At 35.8% G+C, this 21,577-nt stretch overlaps 1 protein-coding gene across 24 annotated transcripts in view; it reads right to left on the bottom strand.

Moving 5' to 3' along the window:
- Window positions 1-21,577, bottom strand: part of HDAC9 (histone deacetylase 9) — a 939,894-nt gene that overhangs the window by 261,474 nt on the left and 656,843 nt on the right. For all 24 annotated transcript variants that reach the window (XM_019825556.2, XM_045053248.1, XM_045053242.1 and 21 more), the window contains 2 exons: window positions 14,595-14,715; window positions 9,136-9,185 (listed from right to left, as the gene is read on the bottom strand). In XM_019825556.2, the coding sequence (XP_019681115.1) occupies window positions 9,136-9,185; window positions 14,595-14,715 (171 nt within the window). The remainder of the gene's footprint in view (window positions 1-9,135; window positions 9,186-14,594; window positions 14,716-21,577) is intronic.

The following is a 21,577-nucleotide window of genomic DNA, read 5'->3' as shown; positions in this document are numbered from 1 at the left end:
ATTTTACTTAGATGGTTAGAGTACAGCTGTAAACAACTTAGCTGAAATTTTTTGTTGGTTCATCCCATTTAATACTGAAGATATTAAGAGTATCAGCAACAGAAATGTAATAGTCAACATAGGCCTGGAATTCAGACCCCAAAGTTTGTGCTTCTTGTGCTGTATACACACAGCACACAATTGGCAATGAACAAATAGAGAAGTCATCATCCTTTGCTTCATTCACTAACCTAATGGGATCAATAAATCAGTTATCTTGACTCTCATAGCTCAGATATACATCAGCAGGGACCAGCTGGAGACAACTGAGGACACAATACAATAGTGTCCATTAAAGAAGAAGCTAAAATGCACATGAAAAACCACTGGGAAATATAATACAAATGTCAGGGCATTTTCAATATACTTGAAAATGGCAGGTGTTAGACTATTGTATCTAATTTGCAGCTGCACAATATGGGAAACTATGTCCAAATAATGTTCCCAGGGACTGGGAACCCCAAAGCACATAATGCTGCTAAGATCTGGAGCTACCCAGATGTCTCACAGCCACAGCCTGGATAATTGTGCCCCTACCTTCAAGATCCTCCAAGGTCAGATCTTAAGAGAGATTTCAGGAACTACAGGGTTGCCTGTAATTGAACTTGCCCCCACCTCCACCACCACACTTAAATCCAGGAGTCAAAAACTAGGCCCTGAACTCTGTGTGTTCAGGACAGAACCCTATCCCAAGATGGTCACATCTTCATAGGTAGGAGTGAAGATGGGGACCCAGAAACTCTGAGCAGTCTTGACAAGCCTACCCTCGTGCTCCCTGTTATCCCTCCTTAATTTAGTCACCACAAGAAGCCAGGACTCCCAGGTCATCTGTCACCCAGAAATGCTGATCTCCAAAAGGTAACACTTTCCATTAACCACCAGTTCTGTCCCCAAGCTCCACCAGATTTCATACTGTCTTCCTTCCTTGCTTTCTTTTCTGCAGAATATTCATCATTACACACACATATCTGAACTAATGCATATTTGCTTATCTGTCTCCCCCATCAGCATAGAATTTTTTTTCTGTTTTACTCATTGCTGTACTTATAGTTTCTTAGCATATAGTAAGCCCTCAGTATACATTTATTGTGTAAACAAGTGAATAAGTGAGTGAATACATTCTGCCCGAAGCTGTGAGTATATTACATCTAAAGGCCAATTTGTTTTGTGTGTTTGACTTCTTTCTTCTTTACTTGCTTTTAATGGAATAGTGAGCTGATGCTAGAGAGTGCATTCACTTGCTAGCTCTCAAAATGAAGATCTGATGCCTCTAAGAAACCTGAGACAGGAAAGCTGTCTTGCATAAATCTTTCATTAGAAAAATGACTTTGGATTTTGTTCAATTAAGAGACCAGATATTTTGCCTTCAGTCCATATCATCATGGACTCTCAGGTCTTTCTCACAAAGTTGATGAACAGCAATAGAGGAAGCTTAACACAGTGTACAAGCGATAAGCCTAATAAGGGATATGATTGAGAACTGATAAGAAAATAAAAATTTTTAAATAAGAATATGAGGCTAGAGTTGCTCCATACTTAGCACACAGGACTCTCTCAAAACCTATTTTTTTAATGGATAAATGAATAGATGTTGACATGTCTGAAAGAGGGGCAATAGGTTAATTAAAAAGTCATCTATTTAGTAGCAAAGAATTTCACTACTTTTAGGCCTTGTTTTCATTTCTTTGAATGGCCACACTTCAAAATGGTACAGGATCATTTTAAAGGATATCTACATGTGCCCATAGTAAACATTAATTAGAGGCCATATAAATCATATTAGTTAGAATATTGTAACAAAATAAATTAACCAAATGATTTTGGGTGTATAACATTCTCAAATGTATTAGTGTTTTAACAGTCTTCATTAAAAAATGATTCAATGTATGCTTTGTTTATAAGATACTGCTTACTCTTTCAAGTTCTTAATTTTAATTATTCTGTATCTTAAGAGAAGACGTTGTACAGTAATAATGATGTTGCTTGTCTATGAGTCAGGAGCTATGGGTTCTACCCAGGAGTGTGGAATGGTTAAGTCCTAGGGACTCTGCCATGAACTGATTGCTATGGCTCATGCATTCAGCAAACTAATTTAAGTTTTGGAATTTGAAATATATGAAAATTTAGAAATTATGCTTTACTAAACTTTCTGTCAAAATACTTAACAAAGAAAAATCCAATAGGCTGTATCAATATTCTGCATTGGACATTAGTTTGTCATAGAGATTAATATTGGGATCAGGATCCAGGGTAGAGATGTGACAAATAAAAATATTAATGAAGTTTTTTCACATCAAAGTGAAAAGGTGAGATGGGCCAGGATTTAGGTCTATTTTAAGCTGCACAACATAGAAGCTGACCAAAGATTCCTTTTCTTCTAAGTACTATTTCGTTTGTCAACTCTAAGTGTTCATCTGACCTCAGACCTTATGTTTTCTTGACAATAGAAGTGGCAACCAATTTATGATTGTATATTTGAATTTATTCAAGTATGTTTTAATTTCTCAGAGCTTTTGTTTCACAGAACCATAAATTTCTTGAATTAGAAGCTTAATGTTCACCAAACCCATTTACCTTTAGGAATAGCATAATCTAAGTTTCAATTTCTTTAGAGAAAATTATTACAGACAAGAGAAAGATTATAGAACAAGAAATTCCAGAAATTGGTATGTTTTCTTCTTCTCTGCTATTGACAGTACTTTGGTTGATTGACAGTGTTGCTCCTACAGTTTTTTATAGGTGTTGTGGTCCCAAGAATGTAAAAAACACATGTGTAAGGCTTTGATGATGGCATTTTTAAGCTATCTCATGTTGACAACAGAAGAATTTTAATAGCTTTGTTATATCCATGTGTACTTTAAATAGGAAAATGAAATTGGAACTTGAAAATGCATCCTGTTGTGCTTAGCCATAAAATCAAAGCAATAGAAAGAATTTAATCACAAATGAGATGCTACAGCAAAGTGAATTGAGGAGGAACTTAAGGTTTTCATTTCTAATTGCCCTCTTTCCTGCCATGAACACCAGATACTTAAAGATTATATGCCATTTTACATTTTGTAGTAAACACAGAGTAACATATAGATGTTTATCTCTGTAGGGAATGCCATCTACTTCCCTGTAACTATTATTGAGTATATACAATTAGCATACTCTATGCAATACTGGAAACATCCTTTGTTATTTAGAAGGCATCTCCTAGCTTGCATAATATTTTGCCCCACACCTAGAGCAACATGATCTTTTTGTGGAATCCATAACATGAACCAAAATTCTGAAACAATTTCATTAGGGCAGCTTATCAGTGTTACTTTTTCCAGGTGCCTAGTGGTATTCCTGCTAGTATCATTTGCATCCAGTTTAAAACTAATGAAAATCCAAATGGGAAAGGGGAGATGGGAAAAAGAGAAATCCCAAATCTTAGTGGGTCCTCTTATTATGCTGGAGGGAAGAGGGCTGTGATGCCTCTCTGATAGCGGCAGAGGAGGAAATGAAGCACTGATTGCAAGCTACGTTTGAGCTGAACATTAATACAAGGGAAATCAACATAATCCTGATTACTGCATGCGAGAAACAGATGCCACCCCCAACTCTACAGATGTAAGTGCCCGCTTAGGACAACTGGATGGGAACAGCACATAATGTGTGCACTTACGATAAGGAACATATAAATTTTGGCATAAACATTAGGTGTTGTTGTTGCTTAAGGGAAAAAAATTCCCTCCTAATCAGCAATAGCTTGATGCAATTTTTAATAATATGGTGTGTTATTATGACCTAAACAATTAATGTCTGGACGTGTAGCCCTACCTCATACTCATAACCACCCCCCATACACATGCACATACTCATACAAATATATTCATTCCTAATTGTTCTTGAAAATTTATTTACCTTATGACTACTTGAATAGTTTCAACATCACTCTTCTTTCTTTTCTGTTCTGGAAGCCCCCTCCATTGTGTTTCTACAGCACATTTGTCCAAATCAGCCCAATGAATAGGCTATGAGCAAATGAGAAAAGTGGCCTTGTCTCATCAGTAACTACATTCCTGCACCTTATCTAATTACTGGCACAAAGTGATTTTTCCTACCCTTTACTCTTCATATGATAGCATTTGTTATGCCTTCTAAAATACTGATTGTGTTTCTGGGGCGCCTGGGTGGCGCAGTCGGTTAAGCGTCTGACTTCAGCCAGGTCACGATCTCGGGGTCCGTGAGTTTGAGCCCTGCGTCAGGCTCTGGGCTGATGGCTCGGAGCCTGGAGCCTGTTTCCGATTCTGTGTCTCCCTCTCTCTCTGCCCCTCCCCCGTTCATGCTCTGTCTCTCTCTGTCCCAAAAATAAATAAACGTTGAAAAAAAAATTTAAAATACTGATTGTGTTTCTAAGAAGACCACTCTGAAGAGCAGGATAAAAATATATTAGTCTAGTATTTCTGTTACGTTGAATTTAATGATCTGTCTATAGATTTGGTCAGAAAATAAATAATCTCCTGATATTATAACACAATAAAGAAAGTCAGAGAGGTCCTTTAAAAGACTTGCCACTAGATTTTTTTTTTTTTTTTTACTGTTATTGGGGAAGAACCAATGTAATGTAATAAATGGGTAAAATGATATAAAGATACAAATGTAGTATCAAATTGACAATTTGATACTTTTGAACGTATGTACATATATAATACTTATATATACATAAATATTATATATCAGGGGAAGAGCTTAGATTATAAATATGACAGAATGAAAGAGAATTTGAGACATTTCATCCAAACCTGCCTCCTATACAGCAAGTATAGTTAGAACATAAATGAAATGTATGCTGAAAACCTCAGGGCAATGGAAATGAGCCTTAAATTACCTCCCCACAACCACCTAATCCTTCTCCCCATCTCCCCCTCTCCAAATCACACAAATGACATCTCTAACCTCCACAGTGTGTCAGATTTAGGAGTTATCAAATAGAATACGGGCAGAGTAAAAGTTTGTAATAAAAATCCAGCTTTGTGTTCACAGATTGACTGAGTTGCTGCCGGAGAAGGTGCCTTGATAAAACCTCACAGGGCCTCATTTTTGGCACATCTTTGACCAGTTAGGCGGGCCCAGATTCTGCCCATGCTCAGCAATTCCTCATTCCTCCTAGGAAATTGTTCTGCCTCTTCCACAGCTCCTCCTCCTCCAATCAAGGGTCTGACACTGCCCATTGACCACGTTTATTTTTCTGCCTTTTGGCACCAGGAGCCTGTCTGTTGTAGGATAAAAGTGGAATTCTCTGCTGTCTGCAGGGCTTTCCCCAGGGAACAGAGCATGAAACCCAAACTTATATATAAAATCATATCCTGTTTGCAAACATCATATTCCCTTTGCTTCTCACTAATCTGGTCCTGTAAACCCCAGCACAGCTTGAGAGCCCATTCCTCATCTAAACAAATGCCATAAGCCCCTTTATACTTTTACAACCATGTCAAAAAATAATATTGCCTGCCAATAGTGATGTGATTGGAGTTGCCTCCTCCGAGCCATAAAAGAAGTGCAGAGTCTGTTATCAATTTCTCTAAGTGTATCATGGGAATTATGGGTCGATTCAGTTCCAAGTTATAAATGACAACTCAAAAGCCGCAGAAGTGTTTGAAGTTGGGAGCTGATGACGACATTATCATAAAAGCCTGCTCGTCCTTGCTTTTGTGGTTTTTTTTGTGGCCTATCAAGTGAAGAGGGAAAAATAAAGCTGAGAAATGATTTCAAGATTTCTTCACACAGCAGCAGGTCAGATGGCTAGAAAAATGATCACTATTTTTAGTGATATACCCTTAGGAGTGAGAACTAAAGTGGTCCTGCACTGGGTTTTATTTTCAGAGTCCCTTAATTATTTTTGCCATTATACAATGACCAAGTCCTGTGATTTGGTAAAATGCTCTCTGCAACTGATGCATTTTCTGCAGTGCAATCACGTATTAATGAGAAATGAGTCATGCCCTAGTAACTAACAAAATGAGAACCAAACACAAAGAAATTAGAAACCCGTGAGATTGTTGCTCAAAGTGTAATTCTGGAAAATATACCTGAAAGAAACTTAAGTACCATTTGCCCTTTGAGCAACTTAGCCAACACTGTCAAATTTTCATATGCAGAGTATACTTATCATGATGAGCACTGGGTAATGTACTGAATTGTTGAATCACTATACTGTACACCTAAATCTAATAAAATACTGTATCCTAAGTATACTGGGTTTTTAAAAACTTTAAAAAAGTATTATATACAATTTTAGGGGCAAATTTAATAAGAAGTAGGGATTTTCTGATTTCACAACATCCCAGGTATTCTCCTCAAAATCCAATCCATTAGCCTTCAGCAGATATATATTAAAGCCATCTAGTAGCAAGTATATATTCCAGGAACTAGAGTTTCCTTTAACAATTGGGGAGCACTAAGTATTTTAGGATTCAAACTAATGGGTCCATCTTAGATGATCTGAAGTAGAAGAGTGCCTTAAGACAGGGCAATTTCAGTGGTTTCCAAGTTCTCTGGGAAGAGAGCTTATGAAGTTGGACCACTCTCGGTTCATACTGGGTATCTTTGTATACTCTGTATGTCTAGAACTGTCCCAAAGGTAAAAATTTAGACTGGTAGAAACACAAAGGATTCAGAATTTCTCTTAGGACTTGTATCAAAACCCAAAATCTGAGGGGTAAGGAGGTTTCTGAATGCCTCAGAACACAATTTGGTCTCTGGAAGAAAAAAAAAAGCCAAATCAAACTAGTTTTTTTTTTTTTTTTAATGTTTATTCATTTTTGAGAGGAGAGAGACAGAGACAGAGTGTGAGAAGGGGAGGGGCAGAGAGTGAGGGAGACACAGAACCTGAAGCAGGCTGCAGGCTTTGAGCTGCCAGCACAGAGCCTGACGCGGGGCCCAAACCCACAGACTGTGAAATCATGACCTCAGCAGCAGGCGGACACTCGACCAACTGAGCCAACCAGGCGTCCCAAACTAGTTCTTTACAGTTTCAACATGGACAAGCTTGTGCATGCACATGCATGCATAACACAAACGTTCACACTCACCAGTGTGAACCTTCAGAAGACCAATAGGCCAATCTAATAAAGAGAAGTGCCTCTCTCCAGCCCTCTTCAATACTGATGAAGTCAAACTAATCCAATCTTCCTCCTCCCCTCTGTCTGCCAAAGCTACATTTACCTACCACCACTGCTGTCACCAAGGATTAAGGCAGTGTTTGGAAACATTATGAAGGACTTATTTTATGACACTCACTTTGCTTTATGTTGGACATATAGGGACAAAAGCAGCAGTGACCCTTCATTCCTTGGGCACTTCTAAGAATTTACTAGAACAGTTCGAGCTAAAGAATAAGAAGCTACCTTGGTATGAGTTTAAGCAGTTTGAATAGAGGTACTTTGTGCTCAAGGGATAATATAGTATAGGCACAACCCAAGTCAGACTTGGGAGGTGGATCCTACGGAGCTGTCCTCATTTCAGCTCTGCATCATGTATTAAATGTAAAGGAGTGGGAGTTTGATGACCAGCACTCTTTTGACAGCTTTGATTTCCTCCCTATCATTGAATCTTCTAAGTAGCCATTAGCTTTGTTTCATCCTTTGCCTCATTTTCAGGTACTGAGCCATTCTCTTAAAATGGGCACTTGGGATGTTAAAAAATAATGACAAAGCCAATGCCATCCGTTGTCAATGAAACCTAATTTAAAAGTCAGTTTATCCTCTGCTTTCTAGAATAATTTTGCAAGTTCCTGGCTTCACAGTGGGTTTGCTAAAAGTAAGGAGGGTTTAATGTAGGATAGTGATTATACTGAGCTCAAGGTCAAAAAGTGAAGCTCACTGGTGAGCTGCCACAAAAGGAACATTACATCAGCCACAGTGCTGCAATGCTAGGCTCCAGGGACTAGCCTACTGAAGACAAACGGCATGGAAAGAACAAATAAGCTCTTTTAGAACTCCTGCACATGGACACGCACATCAACCTCATACTTTTAGACTTTTACCCGTTACTGTGTGACTTCAGGAAAATAAGGTCATTTCTCTGAGCCTTCAGTTTCTCATCTGCAAAATGGTATTAATAACTATTTTACAAAACTGGTATAAACCTGGTATAATGTTAGCAAACTATAAATTCCAAGCAGATTTTGGTTCTTGTAGCTGCCATTTATATTTCTGAAGAGGATAGAATCATAGGTGAAGAAACAAAAAGATTATCCTTGTTAAATCTAGAGTCACTAAAATGAAAGAATTAACTGAAAATACGTACGATTTCCCCGTATAAAATTTAGTGATAGTAAAATATTGCCTAAAATATGGCACACACAGTTCTTTCCCTTCAATGTCCAAGAAACTTAATTGACTTAAATTCCTCAGTCCTTGAAACCTGATCTAGAAATATGCTCTCCTAATATGACTTAGTACTTAGTTCTACAAGATGACAACTTGTTACTGGTAAGGGTTAACTGTAAATAGATTGCAGGTTAAAGGATATGTTCTAACCATCCACCAAAACGTAGCACATTTTCTTCGTATATTTAAACAAATTTGTCCTTGAAATGTGGTATAAATATGCTGGGTCAAAAAAGGCTTTGTTAATTATTGGAGACAAAAATGGCCCCAGGGTTCACAAATAAAGTGTGCCACAAAGCAAAGCACTTTGTGAAGTCTATGCCATTTTCACCAGGAATATTAGGTATTTGCGTACTCAGTATGAGTCTCTTGAAAATTGAATTCTGCTGCAAAACAGTTGAATCCTTTTGTGTTACCTTTTTTCCAGCTACATAAGGCTAGCAAAGTTGGCTTTGTGGATATGCTATCTGTGCAGTCACACACAACCGTAGATTTAAAAGGCCCCACACTTGGATTAATTCACTGTTGTCACCATCTTGAAATTCTTAGTAAGTTTTGCACACAGGGATATGCATTTTCATTTGGAATTGAGCCCTATAAATTCTGTAGCCAGTCCTGAAGTTTATGATAACTTTTACTGAGAAATGGCTTTACCCATAACCACAATGATAAATCAAAGGATTTTTTTTGGTAGTTTATGTTATTTAAAAGCAGCAAACAAACTCATACTTACCCCAAGTCCACCACAAGGTAATGAAGAAAAGAACTTTTGAGAGGCGTCACCTACACATTAAGAAGACATGAAAAAATATATAAATTGGGAATACAATTATAATTTTAAAAATGTTGGTGTTTAATAACACATGATGTGTCACATAGTATTTATCACTTGATTCAGAAGAAAAGTAATCAAATTTTAGATATGCAAGAACTCAAAGCAAATGAATATAATTATTATTACATGTAGAGTCTACTGCCCTATGTGAAAACACACACCTATGAAATTTGAGTCTCCAGATTGTTTTGGCTAGCCTACACATCAATTAATATATCATAATATGTTTTTTATTTATAGTTTACTTAAAATAACTAAGCTATTCTGAGTGTATCCCTCTAAAGTGATGTCTTAAGGCAAAGTTTCTGAAATACACTGTCCTTTTCTTAAAAAGTTTAAATATTAAAACATCTATTCAAACACAGACTTATTAATTTTTACTTCAGATATAACTAAGACAGAGTATACTTGTCTTAAGTATAAGCCTCTTCAAAATCCAAATTTTTAAAAATAAAAACACTATAAAAAGGATAACCTTGGGGCATCTGGGTGTCTCAGTTGGTAAGCATCCGACTACAGCTCACAGTTTGTGAGTTCGAGCCCTGCATCAGACTCCGTGCATACAACTCAGAGCCTGGAGCCTCCTTTGGATTCTGTATCTCCCTCTCTCTCTCTCCCTGCTCCTGCTCGTGCTCGTGCTCTGTCAGTCTCTCTCTCTCTCTCAAAAATAAATAAATATTAAAAATTTGTTTAAAAGTAAAAAGGATAACCTTTAGGGGAAATCTATACAATATAAATACATATATATCTTCTTTAAAATATATACCAAAATCTTACCTGTGATTGTCTCTTGGAATTGGTATTTCATGGAATTTTTAATCATTTTGTTCACCTGAATTTTTTTCTACATTATCTAGTACATTAATAGAGAAAACAAAAAATATTTACTCCCTAAACCTCCTTGCAAAGTAATTAAAGGAAAAGGCAATGGTCATTTCTGTATCATAGTCCAATGGCTCTAAAGTGACTCAGGTCAAAGATGTACTGATCACATGTGAAATTAAAATATATAATATTGTATATTTTAATGTCTGAACTCTTCATTCCACAGTCAGTAAAAAGGGGTAATATTACAATGTACTAAATGTACTAAAGAAAATTTAAAGTAATTTTTAAAAATTATTAAACTCCAAGAGAATAAATGATAAGCTGCTTAAAGAGAATTTTTATTTAGTAATGTTTATAATAATACAAAACAACCAAATAATCAATAATTTAAATTTAGTAATGTGTAAAAAATTTTTAATTCACTTAACTGACTGGGTTTATTTTTTAATAATATTATATTGCCTTATTCATGGACTCAGATCTGGCTAGCCACAAGCTAATGAAAACTGGTACTAAGAACGACAGGAATATTAATGCAAAGGAAAACCTTACACTAAAAATGATTGGAGAAAATGTTTTTAAAGTGTCACCTTACACAGTCTAGAGTACTTAAATAGACAAATGGTGCCCATTTTCAAATCTAATCATTTTATAAGCTATAGATGTCTTTCAAGATACAAAGACTGATAGGTCTGGTTATAATGAACTTTTATTTAAATCCTTCCTCCTAAGTCCAGAACATAACTATCAAAAATAGTAGTATTACTTTAAATCAGAAAATCATACAAGTGAATGAATTTCAATTAAATATGCATGCACATTGACAGACAGCTCCCACCTGCCAATCTGTGGGGTGGGGGGCGGGAAGGGGAGGCTGGGGGAGAAAGAAGGATATATACAGTGAAAGAAAGGGATAAAGAGAGGGAAGGTATCTTGAGGGTTATAAACTTCTATATATTTGTACATGGCAGCTTCAGTCTGGTCTTGAAGATAGAAGTAAAAAGCCACAAAAATTTAAATTTCATACACACACACAAAAGGATGAAAGGTTAAACTTTTAAAAAAAAGATATTATTCACTTAGAATTTGAATTAAGGAAAACAAGTTAAGTTTCTGGATTCACAAGAAAAACTAAGGTACTTCAAAGTGTCATCAAAGTTGATTTTAGTGCTTAACATTAGATCTAACAAAGCAACATCCCTGTTTATCTTTCTTTACTCATGTAGCTGGCACAAAATATTGAAATTGCTTCACTGATCCCTGAGAGGTGTCTATGGAATTCCTCATGTGTATCTAAAACTAACTCTAAAATCATCAATTGTATGAATATTATCTCACATTAAATACTAAAAACTAATAATATGTGGCCAATTTATTTACATTAAAACCATAAAAACTACCAAGATATGGAAGCAGCCCAAGTGTCCATTGAGTAGTGAATGGATAAAGAAGATATGGTATATACAGAGAATGGAATATTATTCAGTCATAAAAAGAAACAAATCTTGCCATTCACAATGAAAAGGATGGACTAGAGACTGTAGTGCTAAGTGAAATAAGTCAGTCAAAGAAAGACAAATACCATATGATTTCACTCATATGTGCAATTTAAGAAACAAAACAAACAAGCAAAGGGAAAAAGAGAGAGAGAGAAAGACAAACCAAGAAACAGACTTTTAATTATAGAGAACAAACTGATGGTTACCAGAGGGGAGGAGGGTAGGGGAATGGGTTAAATAGATGAGGATTAAGCTGTGATGAACATCAGGTATTTTAATGAACTATTGAATCAATGTATCATACACCTGAACCAAATGTAACACTATATGTTAATGAACTGGAATTAAAATAAAAACTTAAAAAAAAAGCATGGGGATGGGTGCATTTCAGTAAAATTTCACTGATGGACAATGACAAAAAAAGAAAAAGGAAAAGAAAAAAAGAAAACAAACCTGTAAAAACTAAGATATTGATACTTGGTGTTTTCATGGCATACATCATAGGAAACTCCTTTGTCCAGGTTCTAAATTATAGTTTGGCATTTACTTGTAAATCATTAAATTTTTAAATTATACGTATGTCGACTATTTTGAGAAAATCAGTTTTGCTCAAGTGTAAAATTTCATTACAAAAACAGTGGTATTGCCATGTTTCATAAGTAAACCAGTTTGGAACTGCTGAAGTGTATTTCCTCCTTTCTCTTAAAATGTGGAATAATGGGGACGCCTGGGTGGCTCAGTTGGTTAAGTGTCTGACTTCAACTCACGTCATGATCTCAAGGTTCATGAGTTTAAGCCCCATGTTGGGCTCTCTGCTAACAGCTCAGAGCCTGGAGCCTGCTTCAGATTCTGTGTCTCCCTCGCTCTCTGCCTTTCCTCCACTCATACTGTCTCTTTCAAATAAATAAAAACATAAAAGAATTTTTAAAAAGTGGCTGTTCATCAGCTTGATAAAATGTGGAATAACGATTGTTTGAAACACCTCTCAAACGCCTATGTGTAAGTTTATCCCAATTAAATCCAAAGTACCTAGTCATATGCCTTGATTGATTTATCCTTTAGACCATATTTAATTTTTAGACCATATTTAGAATTTTAACAATTAGGAAAGTTGATTTATCCTTTAGACCATATTTAATTTTTAGACCATATTTAGAATTTTAACAATTAGGAAAGTTGATTTATCCTTTAGACCATATTTAATTTTTAGACCATATTTAGAATTTTAACAATTAGGAAAGTTTTCTACTGGTTTTCTCTTAACTAAGTTAAACACAATTATCAAAATGGACACAGCTTTTTATCTTTAAATACATGAGTATTTTGATCTCATAAAACCATGAAAGTTCAGTTTGCTTCAACTTTGTGGTAAAATAGGTGTGATTATTAAATCATGTTAAAATAAGGACATTTATTATATAGTATCCATAGCAAAAGAAGTACTTTATGTAAAAGATCTGCATGTGCAGGGGCGCCTGGGTGGCGCAGTCGGTTAAGAGTCCGACTTCAGCCAGGTCACGATCTCGCGGTCTGTGAGTTCGAGCCCCACGTCAGGCTCTGGGCTGATGGCTCAGAGCCTGGAGCCTGTTTCTGATTCTGTGTCTCCCTCTCTCTCTGCCCCTCCCCCGTTTATGCTCTGTCTCTCTCTGTCCCAAAAAAAATAAATAAACGTTGAAAAAAAATTTTTAAAGATCTGCATGTGCAAATATTGATTCCTTCAAAAGAATTCAGAAAAAAAACATATAGATTATATGTTTGGAGTGACTTGCCTTTATATTAATTATATAACTTCAATTCTACTATACAAAGTATTTCTCATCATCAAATTTTGAATGTTTTCTAAAAATTGAGTAGTCTTTATGCGTTCCCATTTCTGTCAGTTTCTCTCCAAACTACCACTACCCAGCATGCATGCATTCACATGCTCACACACACTCACCCATATGCCTTTACTTCACAAATTTAGGGGTGCCTGCCATTTGTTTTAAAAGGCAGATTGTAAGCATTATAATGGGTAACTGTTAATTTCCCTTTATAATTGCTTTCTAAGATGCCTGCCTACTACATGTCATATACTTGCTTTTGAATTGCTTAGGACCAGTTAACATAAATCACATAGAAATTGCATTCAATTAGGTGAAAGAGTCCAATAGTTGGGATCTGACATAATAGGTTTGTTTGAAAGAAAGGGACAAGGAAAAGTCCTAAAATGCCCTTTTAGTTAAAATACTTAAAATATGATCCTTTGGCATACATTGCTATGTCATGTATTATTATTCCACTATAAAAAGTTATTAATAAACAATACAATTAATATTAGTTGCTCCAGCTAAATATGGTTTTGTCACAAACTGTTTTCTTAAATCTTCTGTCTCTATCACTCATATAAAGTTTATGCAAAGCTCCACAACATAAATTTTATTTTAATATCTAATGGTAAATGTTTGAAAATTATATATTAACTAAAAATTGTGTTTATTAGTTTTACACTTCTGCTATCTACTTAACTAATTCCATAGTTAAGGTATGCATTAAATAGATTATACTAAAATTTAAAATGCAATCTTACAATAAAATGTAATGTTCTAGGTATAGTAATAATGAGTTGGTACAGTGCCTTTTATATGTTAAGGTCAAAGTAAAAAACTAAAAGACACAAAAGAAATTGGAAAGGTGAAGATAAAATTGCATGAAGAATGTGAAAATCTTTATTTCTTTTAGCTTAAAAATGTAGACAAAGCCAACAATGCATGTATTCTTATAAGATAAAACACAGTGAACAAATACTATTCAAATAAAGGTTAATTTAACAGTAAACATCATAGAACTTGCACTGTCATTTTTTCTAATGCAAGATTTTCTTAATCTATGCTGGTTTCTATTGTAAAGGACTCATTCCACAGAGCAATGCTGTTGGAAAAGCTGATTTTTTTGTCATACTGCTTGCCAAGTATTTTGAACTGACAACAGCATTGACTAATGATAGCGCTGGAATGTGCTATTCTCAGTAGAATGGAGACCCGTACAGACCTAGGAGTGTTCTGGGGTCCAGCTTCTGTCCATCCAGAGGGTTGGTGCCATACAACAGTGAGTGATGTTCAGAATGAACAAGCTGTATTTCCTCCAGGCTGGCTTTTCGACCTTGAATTCGCTGAAAGAAAATAGCAGAAGCCTACAGTACTCCACTAAAAACATTTAGAAGAAAGTAAGACACAAGTCACATTTAAGATGATTAATAATGAACTGAGTTTCATCATGCTGGAATGTGACACTGATTTGCTTAGTAAAGTACCATAATAATATTTGAAAAATGAGTGCATGCAAGGTTCAGAGCCTATGGATTGTTTATGCCTATGCCCAAATGGGCAACTGACATAAAGCATATTGTTCTTTGACATAAAAATAAGTCTATAACAAAGAAATTAAGAGTTAACTCCTTTGTAAAAGTATCAGCTTAAAAACAGAGATTAAAATAAACAAAAAACCCTAAAAAAAACCAACAAAAAACCTAGTGGCTACTGTTTAGCTGAGAGGTGAATTCATTAAATCTTACTTTACATTCACTTGAAGAAGCTGTTAGAACAATTTCTCTATTGTTTCTTAAAGGCCATAGTAATATCAACACATTTTAATGTAATCTATTATCACAAAAATGCTGATCACTTCATGTGTGCACCTCGCAGAATCATTAATCTAGATCAATGTTACTCAAAGTATGTCCGATAGGGTCAGTAACATTTCAGGAAAGGTTTGTGAATAGTGTGTGATGAGGTCTATACAGAAATTCAGAGTAAATATTTAGGAACTTATAGTAATTGAACAAACTATTTTTATATCTATTGAATCTAATAAAATCTTGTCTTCCATTTTTATTTTAGTTTTGTAGTAATTTAATGTATTTTATAAAACCATTACTGTGACAGAAGAGGTAAGCAAAAACCAAAACTGCTGTTTAGCCAGAGATAGGCTGACACACTCTCTAGACTCAGTCAATATTTTTATGCACATGCTAGGGAGAGACTTTCATTTCAACAAAGAATGGTGCTTCAACATAGACAAAAGAGAACATTACATGAAACATCAGGTAGTCAATATATGAAGTATTCTTCTTGGCAACATTTCTCAGTTGACATATCTACAAGTCCAATAAACATCATGCTGGTGTATGAAGTTAATTAGCCTTACTTCTGAAAATTGCTGGGCTTCCCAAAATTACCCAGGCAGTATTAATGTATCACTTAAAATATGTATCACAACAAAGCCCTTGTAATGTAACATATTAGTATAGAACTACACTGAAATTCAAAGAAAATTTGTTCAGGAAATGCTGTCCTCTCATGTTCCTGACCATGAAATCACCAGGTGACATGAAAACATTGGGAGACAGCAACACCTCTCTGAGGACCAGGACAATTCCATATTCAACCTCCCTAATTTAAGGAAAGGTGGTTGCTGTTGATGTTTAAGGAAGCAGGCTGGGAAAATCTCAAATATGCTGATACTTCCTAGGGGTTTACTGGGTAGAGGGCAGAGCTCTGTTTGTCACAGAAAATAAATCATCATGTCACAGTGAGAGAGGAATGGTGGGAGATCCAAGGAGTAAGAACAAGGTAACAGGAATGATGTAAAACAGAAACTTCTTGACACTGCGCTTGTAATGTGCCAAATAAATAAACAAATGCATATGGAATTTTCTTTGTCATAGCATTGAAATTTCCTGTTTTTGACATCCAATTTACATCTCTAGAAAAAAATTTTAAATGCTTGAGAGAAATTATTTCTAGATAGGTACTGAATGCTGAAATTAAACCAGGTAGACAACGCTGAAGACAAAGGAAAATTTAATGACGGCCAACTGGTCAGTCATTGCTCTGATCAATAAACAAACATGTTATTGCCCTAGGTGGTTTGCTAGTAAACATTAAATTTGGAAGAGTTTACGGAAGGTCAGAACAACCAAAGAAGAATGGCAAATGATAAGATAAAATAAGCAAGAGAAAGTTCAAAGAAATATTAAAGGTTAACATTTTAACTTTGAGATTTCAGCTGGTGGAAAATCCCCCAAGATAAACAGTGGTAACTCCATGGTCTGAGTCATCTAAAATTGGAATGAGCACAGCACTGGAAACCAGACTGTGGCAACCAGTCTTAGTCTGGCAGAATAATGAACAACGTGAAATGACAGGGCTTCCAAATCTTATTTCTATGAGTCTACGAAATCCACAGCCATTAACATTTCACATGCTGATATAGTGAAACATCTATATCTTAAACAATGTCAATTCTATAGCTAACAATCAAACCCACATTTTGGCTACTGTCATAAAGCTTCATTGATTTTTTTCCCTTCCTCTTTTTCTATAAAGTTAGTTTTTCGACTCTGAATTGAAGTTCTACCTCTGGCATAATAAACATATCTTTAGGTTTTTATAAACTAGTCACATATATTTACATACCATACACTTCATGCTTGTCCCAACTCCTTTTTCATTCTCCCACAATCCCACTTACATTCACGTGGAATGCTCAATCACACATTTCAAAAATAATCTGCTAACAAGATTTAATTATTGATGGTAGCCCAAGCGCTGATAAATCATAGGAGGACATCTGCTGAATCTCAGTAATTGTCTTCTGTACTATCAGTTAACTAACAGTAAGGATAGGGCATCTGATGCCGTCTATTTAACACTGACTTGCTCAAAGTATTCTGCTCTAGTTTATACTCTTGTCCTACCTCTTACTATTAAAATGTAATGTAGCTCCTAAGTTTTCACTTCGATTTCTTTCCGGCCCCCTTTCTCTGCTCCCTTATGAATTCAAAAAAAGTATTTTATACTGACTTCAAAAAAGTATTTTACACTGGTTCTTTTTATTATTATAGAATATATTTCTTAAAAAATAATTACACTAAGTATAAGGAAGCACTTATTCTTAATAATCACCTTCTGCTCCTATGGATGCCAGACAAAATCTACAAACAAGATATACATGTTTCTACAGAAAGGGAGCAGTAAAAACCAACTCATTATGAAAAATGTTTCTACCTGGAAAAGTGATCTGGAGAAAGCATGTTTTGAGATTTATATCTCACAGGGGCACTGCTGTGGGAACTTGGTGGATGACTAAGCTAAAAATTCTGAAATTCCTTCTTTCTTAACACATAGGATCTCCTGGAGTAGTTCCATTTTGCCTCACTTCTATCAGATGTCTTAAATTTGTCATATTTAACTTTTTCTCTCAAATTGAGGCTTCCAACAATTCTCATTTCTGGCATTATCATCAGTAATTTATTATGTGATGTGTTTATGCTTAAATATAGATATTTTCATTTAAGCCCTTCCCATATTTTCTACTTCCTGTGTAGCCTTTATTCCTTAATTTCTCTCTCATGATGCTCTCTTGAGTCAAAGGTCAACAGCATAATGAGTCATGAAATAGGATAAAGTGCTCTGATAATCGCAATTTAGGAAGATACTGATTTCCGTTCTCAGAGATACTTAGCATGCAAGATGTCTATCTGAAGCCATCTATGATTCTGACCAAAGGGATTTATGAGAACTCTCAGTATATTTGGACACTCAATGCATATAAAGGATAGCTTTCATCTGGGTCTTTCTCACTTAATATCCCAATATAGGTCTTAAATACCTTGCTAATACAGGCTTAGGAAACAAAGCTTGTAGCTCTTCTTTCATTCTCTTAATAAAGAAACCCTGTGATGTAGGATGTACTCATTATTATGTTTTCATTCTCTGTGACCTGCATCCATTTTTTTTTAGTTTTTAAAATTTACATCCAAGTTAGTTAGCATACAGTACAATAATGATATCAGGAACAGAATCCAGGGATTCATCCCCTACATGTAATACCCAGTGCTCATCCCAGTAAGTGTCTGTGACCTACATTCAAGAAGTTGTTCTTTCAGAGTAGGAAAAGAACTAATGTGTACTGAGTAACTACTCGCAGTGCTAAGCACCTGAGGTATATGACCATATTTAGTTCAGAGCCCCAAACAGTCTACCTTCAGGTTTGAAGTTTGACTAAAGTTATTTCAAATGACTATATCAGGGGCGCCTGGGTGGCTCAGTCAGTTAAGCATCTGACTTTGGCTCAGGTCATGATCTCTTAGTTTGTGGGTTCGAGCCCTGTGTCGGTCTCTGTGTTAACAGCTCGGAGCCTGGAGCCTACTTCAGATTCTGTGTCTCCCTCTGTCTCTGCCTCTCCCCCTCATTCACATTCACTCACTTACACACACTCTCTCTCTCTCTTAAAAATAAACATTTAAAAAATTAAAAAAAAATAAAATGACAATATCGAGTCTCTCAACACATCATGGTTCTTTCCTAAAGAAATAGTCTTTCTGAAATAAAGCCCGTTAATGCAACCTGATTATAGAAGGAATGTTCTGAACATGATCTCCAAAGTCATACTGTGACAGGATAAAATGCAGCCTACCCACACCCACCCACACACAGAGCACACACACGGTATAGATTCATATTTTTTTCTGCCAAGGAGCTGGGCAAAAAGGAAACAGTTCTATTCCTTCCCCTCCTGTGTTCAAAGCCTGGATTGAGGCCAGTGTCCTAATCAGTTCTCATTGGCCCTGGAGGAATCAGAACCTTTTGTAAAATATAATAAAGGGCATAAAATCATGATAAAATGCATGAAAAAGCAGTGCCTTTGGTTAGGGAACTAGAAATAATTTAGCAGAACAGATGGATTGCATTGGTTTGGTATTATTGAGGACATGAAAGGGCTCATTTTGTGGCAGTTCCAAACTAAGAGAAAATGTCCAACTTAAATTTGACAAGTCAAAGTACCTGCCTCTGCTGGGGGAGACCCTATTTTCTTTAATCATTTTCAAAGTGGTGACATATTAGGCAACAATTTCCACTGAAATATTTCATTTTCTGAAAATATTTCATCCAGTGTCCCTAAATATAGGGATGCATTTTTTTTCCTACAAAAATTCACAGGGTTGGCGACTTCGAAAGTTAAGAAATCATAAATGACTTAGGAGTGTCAAAGTTACCTTCTGTTACAAATTCCATACTTAATATTTAATGGGTAAGTTCAGAGCCTATTCATTTTTCTTGATACCCTTCTCTCAAACAAATTCAAGATTCTGGACTCATTGCTCATGTCCAGTGGTATCTATTGGAGTTTTCAAATGCTACATTCAATTGTTTCTTTGATTTTACATAAGGGATTTTTCAATCCCCTTCCCCTAACTGCATTCTTTGCTTCTATATATCCCTCATGATAATAACTTATTCCTATCAGAGTTTTTCTTATAAACAAAAGGGAGTGAAAGAAGGGAAGGAGGCAATTAAGCAGACAGGCAGCCCAATAGGCTTGTGGTCCTTTCAGCTGGTCACATGGAAAGAAAATAAACTGGAGGTCAGGAGCCCTGAGTTCTAGGTTCGGACCGTCACCTGTCTGTAACATGCTCCTAGCCAGCTATGAGGTACGTTTCAGGACCCTAATTTCTCCACTTATAAACATTAGGAGGTTTGACCAAATTACTTCAAAGTCCCTCTTTAGCCCTAAAATGATAATACTCTATGTGAAATGATCTTATACACAATAAAAACTCAACATTCTTTATTTTAATTGATAGAATTGACTTAGGCAAGCAAATATAATAATTGAAGTAATAAATTACTAAAGTTGAAGCAAGAGTGGAGATCTCACTATGGTTTTCAAAAGTATATTAGCTATACTTTGAAGCAATTTCTTAATGTTTAATCATAATTGAAAAATAAGTATATTTTCTAAAATTCCTATTCCTACCTTGTGATAACCTCAAAATAATAAATACATTTCCCAATTTTTAAAAGTCTGTGTATGGAACTTCTGAGTTAATGCTACCTTTGTTTCTCAAGTAAATGCTCACTTCTGTTACACTCCCATGTTCACATATTTGACTCCATTCACCTTTTTGTCTCTATCCCATTAAGCTTAAGTTAAGAAATAGACCTCCTGGGGAGCCTGAATGGCTCAGTCAGTTAAGCATCTGACTTCCTCTGACTTCGGCTTGGGTCATGATCCTGTGGTTTGTGAGTTTGAGCCCTGAGTCGGGCTCTGTGCTGACAGCTCAGAGCCTGGAGACTGCTTCACATTCTGTGTCTCCCTCTCTACCTGCCCCTTCCCTGCTCATGCTCTGTCTCTCTCTGTCTCAAAAATAAATAAACATTAAAAAAATTTTTTTTAATTAAAAAAAAAAAAAGAAATAGACCTTCTGGTATAGTGGTTTTTAACATTGTCTGCACCTTGAAATCAGCTGGGGAAGATTAAAAGGTATTATTACCTGGGTCCTACCTCCAGAACGTCTGATTAACCTTGGGGACACCCTGAGCATATAGATACTTAGAAACACCCTGTGGGTTTTAATGTGCATCCTCGGTCGAGAACGACATGTTAGAGGGAGCTGTCCATTCTTTCTGCTCGTAAATGAATTCAAGATACTGACACTCTACTGACCCACATTTCAAACTGTAGTTACAACAAATGGTTGTCACAGCAAAGGTTGGGAAGTAAGAAAGATCTATCTGTTCTTCAAAACAAGTGCCTCCACTTGCTTATAAAACTGCTTGATTCGGTCATTACAATTCACGTAAAGATATTTCTGGGTGCATAAAGTAATTGCAAAAGAATTTCAGAGAACAGCAAATCCTAGTCAATAATAAAGGTCTGAATGGTAAAAAAGTATACATGCTATATATTTCTTAAAAGTTTATTTCCACCCATTTCAAAATATTATGCTCATCAAAAAGAAAAAAAATGTTACCCTTTGGTGTAATTGCTCAATTTTTATGATTTTATGTAACTGAATCTCCTAGATTATACTTATTCTGTAAACAACTGTAAATGAACATTTTAACGGTTTGGGCTAAAGCATTGATTTTTTAAAAATAGTAATCATAGGGGCGCCTGGGTGGCGCAGTCGGTTAAGCGTCCGACTTCAGCCAGGTCACGATCTCGCGGTCCGTGAGTTCGAGCCCCGC

This window comes from Felis catus, chromosome A2 (assembly GCF_018350175.1).
Source record: "Felis catus isolate Fca126 chromosome A2, F.catus_Fca126_mat1.0, whole genome shotgun sequence".
NCBI lineage: Eukaryota > Metazoa > Chordata > Mammalia > Carnivora > Felidae > Felis > Felis catus.
This window is presented reverse-complemented; position numbering and strand designations above follow the sequence as displayed.